Source organism: Artibeus jamaicensis, unplaced genomic scaffold (assembly GCF_021234435.1).
Source record: "Artibeus jamaicensis isolate MK-2021 breed Jamaican fruit bat unplaced genomic scaffold, CSHL_Jam_final scaffold_369, whole genome shotgun sequence".
NCBI lineage: Eukaryota > Metazoa > Chordata > Mammalia > Chiroptera > Phyllostomidae > Artibeus > Artibeus jamaicensis.
Window position 1 is genome coordinate 45194212 of NW_026522042.1, and position 20048 is coordinate 45214259.

General features: G+C 46.0%; 1 protein-coding gene across 3 annotated transcripts in view; it reads left to right on the top strand.

The window, feature by feature from the left end:
- Positions 1 to 20048, top strand: part of ARHGEF28 (Rho guanine nucleotide exchange factor 28) — a 274573-nt gene that overhangs the window by 126153 nt on the left and 128372 nt on the right. For 2 of the 3 annotated variants that reach the window (XM_037157034.2, XM_053657369.1), the window contains 5 exons: positions 1168 to 1351; positions 3957 to 4137; positions 7532 to 7604; positions 17954 to 18006; positions 18592 to 18649. In XM_037157034.2, coding sequence (XP_037012929.2) covers positions 1168 to 1351; positions 3957 to 4137; positions 7532 to 7604; positions 17954 to 18006; positions 18592 to 18649 — 549 coding nt within the window. The remainder of the gene's footprint in view (positions 1 to 1167; positions 1352 to 3956; positions 4138 to 7531; positions 7605 to 17953; positions 18007 to 18591; positions 18650 to 20048) is intronic. The other variant, XM_037157035.2, reaches the window with a different exon arrangement.

Below are 20048 nucleotides of genomic sequence, written 5' to 3' on the forward strand. Positions count from 1 at the left end.
AAGACGTGCCGGGCACTGTTCTGGGAGAAAAGACAGAGCGACCCCTGCCTCTGAGGCCTGCCCCCCAGTGAGCTGCAGTGCTGTCTGGGCCTCCTTCAGATGTCACACGTAGCAACGACGTTGCTTGCCTGCAGGGTGGGCATAACTCAGAGCGTTGCAGCTCACCTTTTCCAACCGGTCACGAGTGTCAGAATGTTCATGTTTAGCTCGTTAAGATTAGGCTTGTCCGAAGGTGTGTCTTGATGTCTGTGGAGTTCACAGGCCTAATTTTGTAAAAAATGTAGGCAAGTTTATTCTTTTACATTCCAAATGTAATGTTTATCATGGGCCACCTGTGTTCCAGGCACCGTGTCACTGCAGTGGAAAAACAGGTGTACAAACTCTATACAAATCACGCAACTTAAACATGCACACAGGACTGAGATTTTGACAATCGATTGACATTCATCTCCACAAATACCAAATGACGTCACTTTGCCAAACAGGAGGGTGGGTGTTAGGAATATAAAACCTTAAGGACCCCCTTAACCTGTAAGATGATACAGTTAGGAAACAACCATGATATACAGCAGCAAACATCATAATGAAACCAGGACACACAGACCAACCGGGAGCTGGCTTTGGCAACACGGAAATAATCCCACAGATCTAATGGATGGACGACTTTCGAGGGGAACCATAGTCTCCAGTTCTGGACATGCGAAGCCCATTTCTGTCCCAGTTTCTCATCAGGAGACAGCACCTCCAAAGACAGAGGGCGGAGACAGATGCTGTTTCCAGTGTTGCCTCTGAGAGCCTGCCCGGCTGGAGTAGCACATGCCCCGCCCCCCCAACAGTGTCTGTTTCCATGGGGTGGTCTGCTCCTAGCACTTGTTTTCCCTGGATGACGTTACTCCAGGGATGTAAGTGATGCACACACGCACCACAGTGTGTGGAAAGAATGTTGTACCAGCAATGAGTGGACCTGACCTCAGCACCCACCAGCTGTCTGACCTTGGATAAGTCACTGACCTCTCTACATCTGTAAAATGGGCTCTTCGGGTTAGATGCTTATGAGGGTTCCTTCCAGCTCTGGCTTCTTATTACATCTAATACATGGTCTCTGATAAAATACATGAGACCCAGTCTGTAAACAGAGGGACTCATCTGTGTTTGTCTTCATTTCAGCGCCTCTTCCCAGAGAGTCTCTCCTACACCTGGCTGTGAGGTGGGGCCTGCCGAAGCTTTCCCAGTTCCTCCTGTGTCTCCCAGGGGGAGTGCGGGCCTTGGCTTTGCCCAATGAAGAGGGTGCCACGCCAGTAGACTTGGCTTTAAATGGTGGACACTCCAAGCTGCTTGAAGACATCACAAAGTGAGTTTGACTACTTGGTAGTTTCCTTCTTAATCTGCTTTTATAAAGTCTGCCAAACATGATGGAAAAATTGAAATAACCAAACCACAAGCTAATATTGGTTTATGTTTTACCATTAGTACTCATGAATAAAGTGCAGATATATATGTGTGTATACACAGACATATATGTGCATATATGTATATATGTATAGCACACACACAGATAGTCACATTTTTTGGCATTAATACTTCGGGAGAAGGAGTTTAAGTCTCAAAAGTCTTTATAGGAAGCTATAATTAATAATAACCTTGAACCCCAACTTATCTTTCAGGTTTCAGCCTAAATGTCACTTCTTCAGAGAGACCTTTTGTGTTATGGTCTTTTATGATTGTTAAATCATAATAGTAATTGTGATAAAGTGATTAAAATTATTTACTACATTAATCATAATTTAGAATGTTATGTATTGATTATCTAATTCATATATGTCTCCTTCCTAAATCAATTGAGGGCTGAAAGTGTTTCTGTTTTACCCACTGCAGCATTCAACACATAATATTTATTGAAAGAACATAAAATAATATTCACTGTTGAATCAATGGATAACAGACAAATTTTAAAATACTAGAAAGCCAATGGATGATTATCAGGATCTAGTGAAATAATTTAAAAGAAATAAATACTCAACTATTAAGTTATCTATGTTGATGATGATATCCACACTTTTAAAGAAAAATGAAGGTACTGTTACTTGGAATGGTTTTATATCTGTCACTCAAGTTATAAAAGGGGGATTCATATATAGCAATTTTCTTCACTTAACATGTGGTAAAAATGCCAGATAAATGGGAGAGTATATTAAAATCACAAAATACTATATAAATATTAAACGTTGTTAGAATTATTATAGTATTAATGGGCTGGTTTTTCTTTGGAAACTCCATGTAATTCATTTCTGGTTGTACAATACGTAAGTGGACATTGGAGTAGAAGTCAGAGCTTTCTGAGTTTTTTTTCTCCCTCATTTGGTCACCAACCAAGGAAAGAGCCTGTGCACAGAGAATTGCCCCCCCCTTTTTTTGCTCTGACGTGACCCCACTTCCTTGGCTGAAAGGGGAAGGCGGGATTACTTGGTTTGACTTGGTCGTTGTTACACTGAGATCCTGCAAGGCCGACTTCTGTATCCGCGGTGGCTTTTCTTCTGCTCAGTACAGGACCAAGGGACAGGATGTGTTTTAAAAGTTTGCACATCTAATAAATTCACTTATGGATGGGATTAGCAGTAGACTGTAAGCAAAATTTAGAGCTTTTTTCAATTAATAGCAATGATTGGATTGCTCAGGCTTAGAGTTCGTTTGCCTCAGGGGCTTCTGATTGGAATAAGAAGTTGTTTCCTGAAAGATTCTGGAGTTCCTACCAATAATTAGTATCAAGAGCTTAGGAAGATACCCCAAATCTTAGAGTGTAAGTGCCCCTCATGAAGATCCCTTTTGGTCACTTCATATGATGGAGATAACATTTATTTGATTGGAAGCCCACTATGTTTTCATAAAGCAAGTGTTCATGAACAAAAGGGGGTCTTGGCTGAAGAGGAAAGAGCCTGAGCGCTCGTTCTGAGCGGAGAGGACCCCGGGAGCAAGCTGGTGGGATGTGACAGTCACATTCGAGGTGGGCTGTCATCTGGGAGCCACTAACGTTTTCTTCCCAAGGCTTCTCCCCTGTGTTTATTGCATGACCTTCTACGCCTTCCAGAACATCGTGATACTAGCCATGAAGCCTACACATAGCTAATAAATGTGTGGTTGCTCTTAGCCAAAACAGAACAGTAAATAAGCTGATATTCAAGAATTGAGTTTGGGCCCTGGCTGGTATAGCTCAGTGGGTTGAGCACAGGCCTGTGAACTAAAGGATTGCAGTTTGATTCCCAGTCAGGGCACATGCTTGGCTTGCAGGCCAGTTCCCAGCAGGGGACGCACGAAGAGGCAACCATATGTTGATATTTCTCTCCCTCTCTCCTTCCCTTCCCCTCTAAAGATAAGTAAATAAAATCTTAAAAAAAAATTGAGTTTGGGAATATTGCTCCTTTGTTTATGAGTGCATTCAAGAATACAGCACAATCAAATTTACACAGGTTTTAATTTGCATGAGAAAATGACTTGCATTAGTCAGCCAGTGTGTTTTGAATATCTCCCTTGTTTGTAACATCCTAACCTTGCCATGTCCCCTGGAGATCGCGTCTGTTTTCCACTGTAATCACCTAATAAACTGGTGGCTGCCTGCTAATTTGTTCTGCTACATGTGGCCCCATTAAAGGGAGAGGCGCCTTTTCGGATCGAAAGGAGAAGGAAATATTGAGGTAAAGTACGAGATTTAAAAGTCAGTGCTATTTCATTATTTGTATGAATCTTTAACATCCATAATTGGGTGAAGGGCTTTTCAGTCGCTGTTTTCTCCAGATGGAAAAAGAAAGATGGCTCTATTAGAGCCTGTTTACATGATCTTATTGTCTGAAGGCTTCTGAGGACTGTTCCGCCAGTTGGATTATCAGGGGTGAGGAGGGTACTGGGATTTCAGGGCTGGTGTTTCTGAAGCTGTGCATGGGTTTTGATTTGCGACGGTTCAGTTTCCAGGGCAGACGTTCCCCAGGCTTCTCCCGAGTGCAGCTCAGCGAAGATGCCTTCCTGCAGTTCATTCACTCGCCAGAAACGCTGACCCTGACGCTGAACCACACGGCCGAGCATTTGTTGGAGGCAGATATCAAACTCTTCAGGAAGTACTTTTGGGATAGAGCCTTTCTCATCAAGGTTTGTGCCCCGTTATTCTAGCACACGGTGGAACACGCCTGGGGAGCATAGACAGTGCTCTCCTTGTTTGGGGGATGGTGTTTTTGTGATAGAAGCTTGGGGGCCACGGAACTGGAAACCGTGTCACACCATAGAATGAAGATTATTATGTAATATTTTGGTAGTAGAAAATGGTAGTTTATATAATATGCTTGCTTCTTTTACTTTTTATGAGCCAGCCTTGCCAGTGTTGGGTTTTAAAATTCTAACATCGGATATTTTCTGTTAACTTATTGATGACATTATGATTTTTATTGAAAGCAGTTGCATGTAGGGTTCTTTTACGTGTCTTGTGTCTCTGTGTGGGTTTCTTACGGCTCAGAGGTAGGTAAGCAGATGCCCCAGGGTGCGGATTCCTCTTGAACGGGGCCTGGGCACTTGAAACCTGTTCCTTTCTGCAGAAGTTTCCCCTCCTCCCTCCGGGGCCCAGGCACCAGTGTTGAGCGCTGCCATAGCACGCCCATCTCAGGGTTTAAAAGGTTTCATCTTCATCATTTTTGTTTTCCGTGGAAGCTAGAAGAATGTAAAGAACCTTTACATCCTTTTACTATTATTAAGCAAAGTGTTATTTTGAGTAAAAGGACTGAGTCAGCCTAGTTGAGAGCACTCGGGGTGTGGTGGGCTCACTCACCAGCCCCTGTGGCCCTGGCCCTTCAACATGGGACCCAAGGGCACGGGTCCCATGGCTCTGTGGACCCCCCCAGAGCACACAGTTGGGAGACTGGTATTGTTATTTATCACAGTTTGTGTAATATGTTTGCTTCATAGCATTAAAGATGTAGCCCCAAACACTGTATAGAAAATAAAGGTTATTGTTGGCTTTTTTAAAAAAAAAGATTTTATTTAAACAACTAGAATGAAACATGTTCTTCAGAGTATGAACTGCTACCTCCTTTTGTTGGGTTCTTGGGAATTTAGCATCTAATTTTCTGGCATCTGGTGTTTCCTCGTTTTGCTTAAGGATACTTGTCATTTAAAGATACAAAGACTTTCCTGGCCAGCGTGGTTCAGTGGTTGGAGCGTCATCCTGTAACAGAAGGATTGAGGGTTCGATTCCAGGTCAGGGCACATACCCAGGTTGCAGGTCCTGGTCTGGGTGCCTGACATCTCAGGTCCAGATGTGTGTGGGAGGCAACAAGTGTGTGCTTCTTTCTCGCACTGGTGTCTCTCTCGGTCCCCTCTTCTCTAAAAGCAATGGGAAAAAACCAAAAAGATACTAAGCCTTCAGCCGCCTCTGTGGCTTCTCACCCAGGCCCCCAGGTACGGCTGTTCCGGCTGGGCAGAGGCTCGGCCTGGGTGGGGCAGCATCGCTCAGGGCGCACCCTGCTCCGTGCCTGCCGGTCGGGGCAGAGCTCCGCAGCCTGTGTGTCCTTAGAAGGGGCCCTCAGACGGCAGCCCAGACCCTGGTGACGAAGCTCCTGAGAAGCATGGAGTGAGCTCTGGGTGTAGCAAAAATCATTGAACTTTCCATCATCAAATCCTCCAACTTCTTGGTTTGGATTTATGATATTTCATAACACATTTGAGATAACACTGCTCCCCTTGGGGAAGATTTAGAAGGAGTAAATGTAGATGCATCAGTAATCTTTTGTAGTAGACTTACAATAATGAAGACCCAATAGAAATTGCTTTCCAGTTATGTGGGGATTTTCATTCCACAAAAAACACTGAGAAAATGTGTTTATGGTAAAACGTCAGTAGAAGAAGCAGTTGAAATGGGATGGCCTTGTGTTCCAGGTGTTAGCACGCCCCTTTTTCTTTCCAGCACTGGGTGCATGGCTGCGGGGGGCGGGGGGACCGAAAGGGAACAGGGCTGAGATTCTCTAGGGCGTCCAAAGGCGTCAGTTCCTACCTGCTTGACAGAATGTTTGATGGTATTACCGAATTCAACTTCTTACTTGGTTAGCTGTTATTTTAAATGTAAGCAGATGATGATATATAGGTTATCCACAATAAAGCTTTATAGTTTGGAGTAAAAAATATGAGACTATATATTGTAGTGTAGCATTCCCACTTTATTAAAGCTTAGATGTCTAAAACCCTGTTTTGATATCTGACTTGGCCTGAGGAACCAATTCATCACCAGTGGACCACAGCATAACCTCATTGTCACGAGGCATCTTCAGCCTCCGGGTCTGCAGCCTTCTAGACCAGCAATCGAACCACGCTGCAGAAACCTGAGTTTGCATTAGCACATCCAGGAGCCGTTTGGGCAACCCTGTTCAGAGCCAAGCTTGTTCAGAGGTGTAACGGATTCATATTATAACATTCTGTTATAGCTGCCACTGGTGGACTGATCATTTACAACGATTATTAAATGTTCAACGGTGACAGGTTGGTGCTACATATCCATACTGGGCATACCTTAGCTGTGTCTTTTAGTCCTGTTTCAGTTCTCTCCCTGTAGCAGCTTAGTGCTCATCAGAATGCTGAGAATTCAGTTCTCGATACACTGAGCTTAGCCACACGCCCAGGGGGGTTCAGGCGTCTGCGTCAGTTGCAGGGTTGCTGCCCGGGTTTGCCCGTGTGTTCAGTCTGGAACATGTGCTGACGCAGTCTTGGGCCGTTTTACCCTTTCACTCATTAGCACATAATTCTGCTTTTCTTCACATTTTCACTGGCTGTGGGAAATCCATTTGAAAAGAAAACACGCAGAGGGTTCCAAAGAGGGCAGCTTCTCTCCCTAAGAAGGCTCGCAGTCAGTCTCAGCCAGGGACAGCCTGCACCTGTGTGTGTCGGCTTGCAGCCCAAGGCCCATGCTCCTCCTGGGTCCTCTGGGGCCCCCTGGGTGATGGTGGTCCTACCCCACTGTCTGGGCCCCCAGGGTCCCTGTGTTGTGGGGTGTGGGTAGGGGTTGGTCTAGGTGTGCAGATGCATAAAACTGGCCCTTCTTTCTGGTTTTAAGATTTTCTCTTCTGTCTCCCATTTTTGGTTCATGTTTCTCGTTCCTGAGAACCTTGTCGTGAGCTGTGGAAGCGGGCAGTGGTCTCCACCCTTTTTGGCACCAGGCACTGGTTTCTTGGAAGACAGTGGGGGGTGTGGAGGGGGCAGGGGGCAGGGTGGAGGAGACAGGAGGCGGAGAGCTCAGGTAAGCGTCAGTCAGGGCCCAGTTCCTAACAAGGGGTTGGGACCCCCTGCATTAGGGCAGGGGGTCCCCAGGGACAGTTTCGGCCCTTGCCTTCAGGTTCCCCCAACATCTCTCACCATCTTTCTGGGGTGCTGCCTATCTTTTCCAACTTCCCCAGGCCATACTTCTGGCCTGTCTCAGCTCCGAGGTCCTTGAATGTGGTTTTCATCTCTTTGTTGCATATTTGAAGCCTCAAATGATATTCAGTGATTTTTTTTTCTTCTTTAGACTCTTGAAGCGCAAGAAACCAGGCCAGCGGGAAGACTAGATATGCCCTCCAGTGCGGCAGAGCCTGAAGAAGGTAGGCGTGCCCCTTCTCTACTCGGGGAATCCAGAAAGTGCACAGGACTCACGAGTGCACTGGGTCAAAGTGCATGGACTGGGGTTGAAGTGCACGGTGCAGCAGAGCCGGAACAGAGCGGGGCAGAGGCAAGATCAGGGTTGGGGGACACCACGTGGGTCCTCTGGCAGGGTCAGGTGAAATATTGTTTTCCACTTTCTGTGATTTTGATTAGCATTCACTGAGACCTGTTGGCCAGGTCCTGGGCCAGGTCCTCCCTGGCTCCTGATCTCCAGGGCACCCTCCCGACACAGACTGTTCCTCTCAGTTTCAAGTTCAGTTTCTTCACCCCATTCCGTCCTTCATTACTCGCTCCCTCCTTAGTTTGTTTCTCCATTGTGGAGCCCCTGCTCTGTGCTGGCCTGGTGGCTCCTCAAGAAGATGGAGGTGGTGAGCGTGCTTTTGTTGTCACAAGGGTTGCGGGGGACACCCCTGGCCTGTAGAGGAAAGGGGGGGGGGCTTTGGGATGTTCCGTAGGGTCCCTGCACAGTGGTTCACAGTCCTGAGGGAGCTTCAGAGCCTGAAGGTACAAATCTGCTGGAGGTGGGAGCCCTGACAGGAGGTATAACTTCTGTGACACATTGTCATCATTCTCTCCCACGTCGCAACACACAGAGTCACGATGATGCCACACTTGCACATGACAGCTGGCTCATTTGCTGGGACACAGCACTTTCTTAGTTTTCCCAGGTCACTGGAGTATCTGGGCATGCTCTGTCTACTGCTGTTCAGGTTCTTTCCTCTCTACAGACACAAATAAGTCTGATCCGTTAGCAAGTCCTTGTAATGAACACAAGTTTGATCCTAGGGAGCATTCTCGCTTCTGTCCTCGAAGGGTCCTGTAGTTGTTGTGCAGAATGGATTCTGACTTGTGTTTGTTTGTTTTCTAAAACACAGTAGTTCCAAGAACCTGACATCATTATGTCTCCTAGGGTAGTTTGACAAAGGTTTTATATATTGAAATACATATTATCTTTTATCAGTTTCCTTTTGCTTTATACATTAGAGTATTGTTTTTATTTTTGAAAGTATATGTAAGGACAGGGTTATATGTATTTGGAAGTAGGTACCTCATCTCCGTAGATCCCGGAGAGTGGAGAGAGCATCACACAAGGTCTGTTAATGTGAAGGGGCAACAGTCTGGTGGGCTGAGAGCCACCATGGTGGATGATGCTGGGGTTGGGAGAAACAACAGGACCGGATCTTTGTCCCGAAGCCACCAGCTGGTGGACAGCTGGTTAATACCTTTGACTCTTCTTGCAATTAGCCACAGGTAGTATAATCGTAAACTCTTTGTTCCGTGTTTATTAAGAAGTCATTCTTAATCTCTCTCTCTGGAGAGAGAAGATTTGTGGCGAGTTGTTGGAAGCCTGAATGGCCGCCCCCACGTTGTACACGGTCCTGGGCGAAGTGACCGGCTGAGCTTCCCACCCAAGCCACACGCGCCTGGGCCCCCGTGGGGACGCCCCCACTGTCCTCTCCTGTGAGCGACCTGCTGGTTGTGCTGAGGGAGCTACAGCTCGCCATGTCTGCCCAAGGAGGTTGTGAGCAACTTCACACTCTCTTTTGAAGATCTGTAGGGAAAACCTCTTCTGGTCCCATGTGAGGAATGCTAGCTGCTTCTGAGCATTTGGCTTGCTGGACTACTGTAACCAGAACTGATCAGGTTTCTTGCTTCTAGTTGGCTGATAAAAAGTTGGAGGTAAATTTCTGGCCAGCCAATTGCAGATGTGTAGGGTGCTGCCGAATGTGTTTTTGCATTGCCTTGATTTCGTACGCCTTCACCTGTGCTTTCCCTTTGTTCATTTTTTAAATCAACTTGTGATTTTTACTTAATGTGTTGTATCTTTTTATTCCCCTGTAATAGACCTTCAAACTAATTTAGAACAAAGTGAAGTCTAAATATTTACTTAAAGTATAAGTTTCTGCCCGTACAGGGCCAACAGTTTGAGATGGGGCAGGAAAACAAGCTGGCAGGGAACTGGACCCAGCTCGGGGAGCTGCTTGAAGTAAATAAGGCTGTATCGTTGTTCTAGGGAGGTCACCGTGAGAGGGTGGGGGATGGACAGGAGGGGCCGGGGCTGCCGAAAGTAACGCAGAAGGGGTCTGCATCTTGGCAGTGTAGTGAGTTTGGGGAGGTGGGGATGGATGGGTTCTGTCCCAAAGGTGCAGTACGTCAGGTGGGCAAAGAGGCCATTCCTGGTGTGTCCCTGGGGGGACAGCCCTTACGGGAAGCAGGGTCCTGACAGAAACTGCACTCAGTTTTAGACAGGTTGGGTTCAGTGGGCCTAGGGGACAGGCAAGTTAGTACACCTGCTGCTAGTTGGACTGAAGTCCTTCCACCAATAAGCAAAATAATTTGGACAGAACTCGAGTCCTCTAACTCCAAATAATGTGTGTACTTTAAGATCTGCTAGACAATGTTTTTATTCGACTATGCTTGTTGGACATAGAAACTGCCTGCACGTTCCAGCAGAGGGCAGTGTTCAACTAGAGTGAAAAGGCTGCCTTAGTTTTGTCCGTTCATAACCCTGGAGTTGACTGGCCTGGAAGAACAAAACATTCTGAGGGTGAGAGCTTGCTTTTCTTTTCCTTTGAACTCCAAAAGCGAGCTTTCCCTTCGACATGTACCAAAAGATTCTTAATAGCTTGTGTTTTCCTGCTCCTCCGGCCGCAGTGGACAGAGGCGATTCTAAGCTTGTGGCAGTAGCTGCTGTTGATTAAAAAACTACAACACCTTTTAGTCGGAAATTTACCATGCTGTTCTTGTTAGTACGATAAATGGTTTAATTATTGTCTATGAACCAATTTAATTTTATGATTGTATCTGTACTTCCAGAACAATGGGAAGTTATAACAAATGAGTTAAATGGCCCAAAGTCATCTCATTTTTAATATGCTGAGATGAATAAACTAGTTATTACCGTTTGTTAATCCCCCAACATATTTTGTCCTTGCTTTTTTTGTCCTTATTTTGTGCCTTATTATCCTACTCTGGGATTTCCAATGAGTACTATACAGAACACCAGTCTTGGAAGATGTTCTGAAAAATAAGGGCTCTTTGGCCAGAGAAGCAGAAAAGGCTGTATGTGAAACCCCAGTGTTGGAGATGGGAAATACATTTAATGTTTTGTAGCTTCTCGTAAGTCTTGCAGTCAAGAAACCTAAGGATCTCTTTTTTACAGTTCTCAGCATCTCGTGGAAGTGGTCTGTGGAAGGTACTTTAGAAATACTGCTTTTCCTCATTTTTACTGATTCTGTCCTTTCCAGACCTTTTCCCTCCTTTTCTACGGTCACCTGGGTTCTCTCCACCCATTAGTGCAGTGACGCTCACGCTGGGACAGAAGCAGGGGCCAGCTCATGGTCCTCGTGAATTTTCAGATTATCCCTGCCTTGCCACACTTTTGCGTGTGTTCTTTGGGAAGCTGTGGTCTGCCTGGAGTTTGCGGGGCCATAAAACAAGGAGAACCATTGCAACACCATTGACTACTATGTAAGTGCCTTAACTTCTGTGTCACCAGCTTCCTACTTCATTAGTTTCTCCCCATTAATTATCTTCCATATTTTCATTACAAGGAAAATGGAGCTGTGATTGGAACATGAGTTGCTAGTCACAAAAGGGAGAGGACAAAGTCATTCCCTTCAGGGCTGAGGCAGCAGCTGCCTGCAGGCCCTGAGGGGGTTCCACTCCATGATCCTTGTGGAAGGTGGGAGAGGCCATGGATCCAAATGCAAGACACAATCTAGGCAGACAGATGGGAGTCCTGTAGGCTCCTTTACTTATTCATTCAATAAACATTTGCTGAGTGCCCACTTTGTGCCAGGCACTGGCCTGGGTGCTGGTGGTATAGCAGCAACTGAAAAGGCAAAGAGAAAATACCCCGATTTCAAGGAGTTGACTGTCACTTAATTTCACTGCATTTGTCGAATGCCAAGCACCGCTCTACATGCAGGGGCGTCAGCGTTGAGCTGAGCAAAGTTTGTACGTTCGTGGGGTGTGCATTCCAGTGGTCGTGGAGAGGGATATTTCTGGGGGTCGGAATCAATTTTTCCCAATGTGTGCGTGAGGAAGTGGCTGCACAGAGAGGTTACATAACTTGCCTGAGGTGACACAGCTTGTCCAGGCAGTCAGAACCCACTGTACTATAGAATACTCGCCCCCCTTATATAACAGAATATTTACCTAGTTCGTCTTTGCACTGCTGACCTAGGGATCTCTCCAGCGTTCGTGTGATGGAAACATGCAAAATTAAAATCATTGCCTTGAAATGAGCTCTCTGCCACATGGCTGGTCTGTCTCCTAAAATTCTTATGACAGGAGATTTGTGACCCACAGGCACAGACATGTCTTGGTGACACACACCAGCAACAAGCAGACTGCTAAAAACCTGAGCTCTGCCATGGGCTGGCTTCTGAGCACCATGCAAGTGACGTGGCTGTGTTTTCTTTGTGGAAAATAGCAGAGCAGTACTGTCATGTAATGCGTCCCTCCATAGTAAGGCTTAAATGAGAAAATAAGGATAGAGCACCTCGACCAGTCTCTGACAGCCGGTCAGCTCTCTGTATCATGAAGCCATGTCACATGGCCAGGGTGCACTTAGTGGTGGTTACGTATGGGTTGGGACAGCAGGGCACCACCACTCTTCGAGTCGCAGTGACAAGGTGAGCATCTTGGTTACTGGAACACTCTCTGCATCACTGCTGTGTGTGCTCCGAGTGAGTTGCAGCGTGGAGAGGAAGCTGTGTACTGCACTTTATTTAAGCTGCTGTTAGATACTATTGGGAAACCAAGAGGGCTTTTTTTCTGTGCAAAATTTCCTTTCCAGAATTTTTCATTTTAAATACTCTAACTCAGTGCCTTTTTAGAACTGTTAAGTGTGGTTGTGAGGTCTTATCCAGATGTAGACTCTTCACCCCAGGACGGCTGGGGCCTGAGGTAGTGGGGAGCAGGACAGCGTCAGAGAGCCTGCTCTGCAGGGGGTTACTCCGTCGGGTGCTCGGCCCTGACCTTAACCCCAGTGTGGAGTGTCCATCTGAGGACTCCGTCAGTGTCATTAACTGAAGAGTCAGGAATTTTGACCATTTCCAGATAATTACGAATGGTACTCAGCTGTGGGGAGTGACGTGCGATTGTTCTTTCCATTGTACGAAGCAGCTCAGCCTTCTCCGTACTTTCTCTAGAGAATGACTTTGCCAACCCACTCTCTCCTCCTGTCCACAGGAAAAAGAAGAGTTTCACCAACAGCAGAAACAGGATGTCAAGCTGATATGATGCTCATTTTGTATGTTACTGTAATGATATTAGTATTTTCTCACACAAAAAGGAAAAATTCTCCTTCTTGTCTCCCCCAGTTTATCACAGAATTAAAAATCATAGTTTGATTTGGGAAGAATCTGAGGAGCTTCCTCAGAGCCCACCTAGGTGCAGCGGGTTCTGTGCACATCTGCTGTGGTGCTTTGCTCCAGCTGCGTCAAATTTGCACGCTCAGCAGGAGGCACAAGCACTAAGTAAGCACATCAATTAAAGAACCTAATATCGAAATAAGCTTTAGTTGAAAATATAGCAAAAGATTTTTTTCATGAATATAAGTAGGATCTAAGTGTCAAGTCTTAGGGACATAAAAGTGTTTCCAAGGCAAAACTGAATCTTGTTTTTCTTTGAAAGATGACTTGCCTCATTTCATTCAAGGAATTGAGTAAATTAAAAGGATTGCGTCCTGATCCCAATTTGAAATATAACGACCGAGAGCTTCTGCTTAGTTGCAACCAGTTTTGGGGCTGAGGGTATCTTATTTTTTCTCCATGAATAAATTCTTTAATTATAGTCCTAGATATAGGCCCAAGACAGATGGAAACAAACACCCCCATAAAACTTATATGCAAGTGTTCATAGAAGCATTATTCGTAACTGCCAAAGAGTAGATACAACCAAATGCCCATCAGCTGAGGAACGGACATGTACAGTGTGGTGTATACATAAAACAGAATAGTGTTTGGCAATAAAGAATGAAATACTGATACATTACAACATGAATGAACCTTGAAAACATTATGCTTTGTGAAAGAGACCAGTTACAAAGGACCACATATCGTGTGATCCCATTTATATAAAATGTCCAGAATAGCAAATCCCTTCAGATGGAACGCACACTAGTGTTTGCCTAGGATTGGGGTGGGCGCGGGCGCGGCTGCAGCGGGGGTGCTAACGGGAATGGGGTTTCAAGGGGAGGTGATGAAAATGTTCCAGAATTGATTGTGGGGACGACTGCACAACTTCAAGTATATAAAAAATCATTGAATTGTGCACTTTAAGTGGGTGAAAAATATGGTATTAAATTATACCTCAATAAATCTCTGACAAAAATGTATGTATGAGAAGGAGTATATAGTAGAATATTAACAGTGGTTTTATTGATGATTTTTTATAGTCTTTTTAAAATTTTCTTAAACAATTATGTTTTGGGCTCAAACATGTCACATAATTTTTTTTAAAACAGTATTTCTGAAAAGATATCTTAAATCCTTTCTGAAAGAAGGCAGAGTACCAATACAAAAGTTGTATTGTAAAGGAGCACTCGTTCGGGTTGCCGAAGGGCCGGGGTCCTTCTCTCACCTGGACACACCCTCCTGGCCTGCTGATGCTGCAACCCCGCGGGGCCCGGGTCAGCTTGTGGGGTCAAATGCAGTGCTGGGGCTTGTGGACTGATGGGGCTCACACCGATGTCTCTGTAGGTGAGTGACTCATTGTTTCCCCGAGTCCATATTTATTCCTGCTAGTACCCCACTTTTAGGGAATGGTATCATTTGGGAAACTGGAACAGAAGGTCAAAGGTAGCCTCTGCAGAGCGGTAGTTTCTCAGATTTGTTCCCTTCACCATTTCGATCTTCTGGCAGTCGTGAATCAGATGTGCATGCTGGACTGAAACAGTAAACTGATACATGCAAGTGAAGTCTTTATAAGTGAAACGCCATTGCACAGCTGGAAAGGAGGGGTGGATCTGGTCTCACAGAGGCGGAGGGTGGGAAGAAGCACGGAAAAGGCGTTCATCAGTCTGATCAATCTGGCAGCACAGAAGCTGTGAGATAGCATAGTGTTGGTATTGGCAGTGTTCGAAGTAGTCATTCAACTTTCCCTGCCCTGCCTTCCCCCCAGCTCGCCTAATGATCTACCACATCGCTTTAGCTGTTTGGGGCCATCAGATCCAGGTGGAGGAGAGAAGCATTTATTCAGTACCTGTAATGGGCTAGGCACTCTGCTTGGCACTGGGGATACAGGTGTTGAACCAAAATTGATTTGGACCTAGCTTTTCTAGAACTCACAGTCTGTTGGGAGAAAAGGATTCAAAAGACTATGAACTACCCTCAGGGTTTCTCTGGGCGTGTGTGGAGTGGGTGGAGCAAGCTGAGAGTGTGGCCCTTGTTTTCCATTGTGCTTCTGATGCTGCAAGTCTAACTCAGTGGTGCACTTGACCATGGACATCTGAACCTTGAGGGTAGGGATGAAATGGCAGTAGTTGTCTGGCTGGCTCTGATCATGATTCTTCTTGCCTCCTTCCTGGGGGTGGAGTCAGATGGCACAGCAAATGGTAGTTAAAGGAGAATACTGCACATTCTATATTTTCAATGTCAGCTTTTTTGTTTTTGAGTCTAGCTTCTGTGGCCCCATTTTTCAGAAGGAGACAGGTTTGTGCACAGAGTTGAGATCTGTTAGGCTAATCTGTTTCTTAAGACACAAATTAATCTCACAGCTACTTAACCCTGTTTTGAAAACCCTGTTCTTTGCTTCAGTGTCTCTCATAAACACGATTATTAGGAGTATTTCTTGTTCCATTATATTGTAGTTTGGCAATAAAAGGTATATTTACGAAGTTGGTAAACCAGATTTAGAAGTAATCCTTACTTCTGGGTGGGCCTTGGAGGTGAGATTAATAGGTCTTTAAAACAGAATAGCCTGGAGTTACTGATAGCATCATCTGCTGCAGGTTGCTATAGCAACGAGTGGTTTGATTGCACGGTGCAGTTGGTGGTACAGTGGGTGAGTGTAAAAGGATCCTAGTAATTTAGCAGAAACTCTCCTGGAGCAATTTAATTAAACCCCAGTAGAATGAGTGCCAAATTCTTTGAAAGCTCTAAGATGTAGTTCTGTATAAATCTAGACCAATTAAAGGCACATTATTTTCCTGTGTTTACATGCTGTCACAAATATCTTAATGATTTTAGGACAAAGGTTTTATAACTTTGTAAGTTAATCGTTTAAATGATGGAGTACAAATTTTATGAAGTCTTGTCTACTTTAATATAGTTTGCATGAAAATGCAACAAAATTACATTGGTCAATACGGAAAACCATAGGCTGGTGATGTATGAAGACGAGCTTTCTGGGAGAGGCAGGAAGCTGGAGTGTGGACACACTACTGGGGGTATGCACATTCTTTGTTATCACAGGCGAGGTTGCCACAGTATAGTCTTCCTCATCAGCGGTCTCGATTAAACTGTGTACTGTTTTTCTGAACCACTCATGTAGGTAGAGAATTATTTAGAGACATAGAATCATAATTTAAGAACATCAGGTCTGAAATGGCCTTAAAGGAGTGTTCTGTAATGGACAGAATGAAAATGCGTGTGACTCTGGGTGTCCATGCAGATGTGTCTGTCGAAACTTTGGTTCTGGTTACCTTCCCCTTCTTTTTTAACATGTTGAGGGTATCTTTCCCACTTACCCAATTTTTAATAAAACCCTTACTATGTTAATATAATATGATGCACATAGTAGGTGCTGCACCTCAACTTTATGCGTCTGCACAGTGCGGTAAAAAGCTTTGGACTTAGGCGCTTAACTGCAGGCTTTTGAAGGGTCAAGTTGTGGCCCAGTTGGCACATTGCTGATTATGCTGCCCTGCAGATGTTACTCTGCTGCCACCTGGAGGCGTTGTGCGGTATGTGCATTGAAAGGTAGGCAGGGATGCCGGAAGGAAAGCTGCTGGGGCTGTTGTTCCTCAGCCACTGCTTTGTCCCATCTCCTGTTAAGGTCAGTTGACATGACAGCACAACATTGAAGCTATTCCTTTTTCGTTTTTCCTTGTAGAGCTAGTATAAATTCAATATCAGTACACTATTGTGGAGTGTATTATCTCATTACTTGTTTGATATAAAGCAAATTCAAAGTTTTTGTCATGCAGTTTTTTTAAAAACATCATTCCCATGAGGAACTTGACTTCCTTCTTCCATCCTTGCCTTAGGTATAAATGAATCCCATATACCTCTTCTAAGCAGAAACGTGGGTGGGAACTCCCGATATGTGGCCAGGTCGTGAGAAGAGCTTGAAAAATCCACTTGGAGGTTTGAGGCCTCAGGTGACTCACCAGCCGTGGCAAAGTGAAGCAAGGAACTTGTAGTTAATGCACCTGCTGGGAAAACAAGTGCGGCTTTCCCAGAATCAGCTTCAAGCAGGGCCCAGCGCAGAGCCTTGGGGCCCACAACGCTGCCTGTTGACACAGATTCAGGGCACAGATTCTTAGCTGTCTGCCCGTGCTGGGCCTGTCTCTAACCCTTTTATTTTCCCTGGGCCCAAGCTCGTCATTGGTGGTTATTTAACAACAGTGGCTCTTGTTTACTGGCAACTGAGTGTTTGGGAGGAGAACCAATCAGTCAAGGCACAGAGAAAAATACCCCTTAAGTGAACCTTCCTGTACATCCCAGAACATCCTGACCCCTCATATTTCCAGGAAAGACTTTATTAAGAGTGGGGGCACCCCGCATGCCTGCGGCTTGTCTGGGCCGAGCCTGCCGCTGCCCGAGTCAGAGTCCGAGGCTACGCCGAGGTCCCCGACTTTCGCCCGTGCTCTAGGGAAAGCCAGACTTCCTCCAGAGTGAATGACGCTCTTTGGGAACAGGAAATCTTTGGTATTTGAGGAATAGATGTGCAGGATTTCCTCAGGTGGGTACCAGTCATGTCTGTAGAATCTGTGCAATGTTGAAGAGCCTTCCGTTGGCGAGTGGCCGTCCTCCTGAATCAAGGGCATGTATTTACTTAATGATCATTTTTTTCCCCTCAGGATTTCCTTTGAGAGCTCCCGGGCCTGTTTATTTCTCCGTCCACACGAATGATAATGCCGGAGGGTGGGCAGTGAGGTTGTGAGATGCTGTGTCTGCGGAGAGCCAGTTTTAAGAAACTTAATCTAAAAACCCAGCTCCATGCAGACGGCTCCTGGGAAACTCATTTATAGGCGTCATTTACTTTCTCTTTTCTTCTCCTTTTTTAAACAAAAGCTTCTACCAGCAGATCCTGATGAAAATTATTCCTTTTGCAGAGATTAAGAGTTTGGCGCCCAGCAGACCATCACCTGAACAGGAGGATGGGAAGGTAACGGTCCCCTGCCCTCCTCGCCATTTCTTCTCTGTGCTTCTCTCCAGAGTTGAACTAGAAGTGAAGATCTAGTGGCAATAAAAAAAGGTTTTAAACCAAAAAACCCTAAGGATGTGCCCCAGGTCACGTTCAAAATAACTTGAAATCGAGTTTTCCTCATTGAGTTTTCTCTCTCTCTTGTCTATGACCATGCATAGCTGGCTATCTTTCTAGATTGAAATTTTATATGCAAGATGACTTAATACATTTTCCAAAACAAATTTGTACTTTGGGATTGATGGCCACAGATGCTTGCTCATACTGGGATTGCTCGAGTGAGCCTGGGAGAGACCCTGTGAGAGTGAAGTGACCTGTGGGTAGCTCGCGGTCGTGTCTCAGTGGGACAGAGACCCCTCTTGTTGTCAGGCTTTAAATAATGTCAGTTAAGGACAAGCCTCGTTTCCTGTTCATGTGTGATGATACATGTAACGTGTCTTTACTGATGTTCTCTGGGGCTGTTTTTCTAGTTTACAAAAATAACAAGACATCGAGGGGGCACATAGTAACTAAAAAGAACCCACAACCTGACTTCGTCTTTCCCAGGGTGCGAAAAGCCTGGCTCAACGGGATGAACGTGAAGACCGGGACAGCCTAGAGTCGGGTAGGCTCCAAACTGTTGCTTCCCTTTGCACTCCTGGGGGTACTGCAGTCCCAGGAATACAGAGGACAAGAAGAAAACGTATTGTAGAAATAAAGCCCCCTTCCTGGGAGCCTTTATCTGTGTGTTTCTTAAAATCCACTCAGATAAATTGTCTTTGCCGCATCACTTACAATGCTATGACCAGGGGTTGGGTCTCCATTTGTAATCTAAAGAGCAAAACAATTGAAACGAGACACTGAAAGCTTTCCCTGCGCAATGTTACCCTGAGCCAGCTCTGGCTTGTTGTGTGCTACCTCGTATGTTATTCCTGGGCAGGGGCACTGCCAGTGTCAAGTGAAGCGACTCCACGGTGGAGAGTGGGTGGTGGAATGGAGACGTGGAACTTGTTTCCACCTGGCCCTGGAATCCCCGAGCTCACTGCCATCCCATTTTGATACCCAGTGGGACCCCTCAGGAGCTGAGCCTCTAGGATCTTATGCCCTGGCCTCTGGAAGAGGCCAGGTGCTTGTCCTGGGGCATGGCTGTGATGAGAGTGTCCGTCAGAGGAGCCCGGGGCTCCCTTGGCGAGGTGAAGGTAGTTCTCCCCCCGGGCCTGGAAATGCTCACCTGCTCACGTGCATTCTCTTTTACAACTAACTGCCTGAGGACACCTCCCCAAATCTCTTTCCTAGACACTTCCTAATTCTTCGGCTAACTTGGGCCTCAGAATCCTCTTTTGAATCAGAGACTGGTGAAGCGGTGGGGTTTGAGCTCTCGTACCCGGAGGGTCCGTGAAGGCCTTTAGATAAAGTGGAAAGTGGAGAAGCACAGACTTTCCGAGTCGGTTTCCGCAGGCTCAGCAAGGCTGAGGCAGTTCAGGAACCTGGAAAGCAGGAGGGCAGAGCAGTCCGAGGAGCTGCTGGGGGTGAGGTGGTGGTGGCAGTAGCAGCCAAGTGCTCGGCTGATGTGAAATCCGGGAAAACCAAAACAATGCCCAGGGCGTGTTAAGGAACAGCAGTGGGTGGGCCTGCAGCGCCTAGAGGTCAGGGCGCTCCCTGGAGGCCAGTGGCGTGTTACGGACGCGTTTGGCAGGCACTCGACAGAGCAGTTCCAACGGTTGGGAAATCATGGAGGATGAAGCTGGGCGAGGAGGAAGCTCCCCTGGGGGTGGCTGGCTGTGCTGCTGGTAGCTTGGCCACGAGCCAGCAGTGATTTGCTGGAGCTCCTTGTGCGAGGTGCTGCTGAAATTGGAACAGAAACTGAGGCCATACCCAGCAATACGTGCACCTTTAGTATTTCTACTATATGAGGTAAGGGGAATAATTGACTTTCGGAGGGGGGAGGAGAAAGGAAAGCCAACATCTCCGTGCGGATGAGGGTTGCGGCCACCAAAGCCAGGAGAACGGCCCTTGCTCACGTG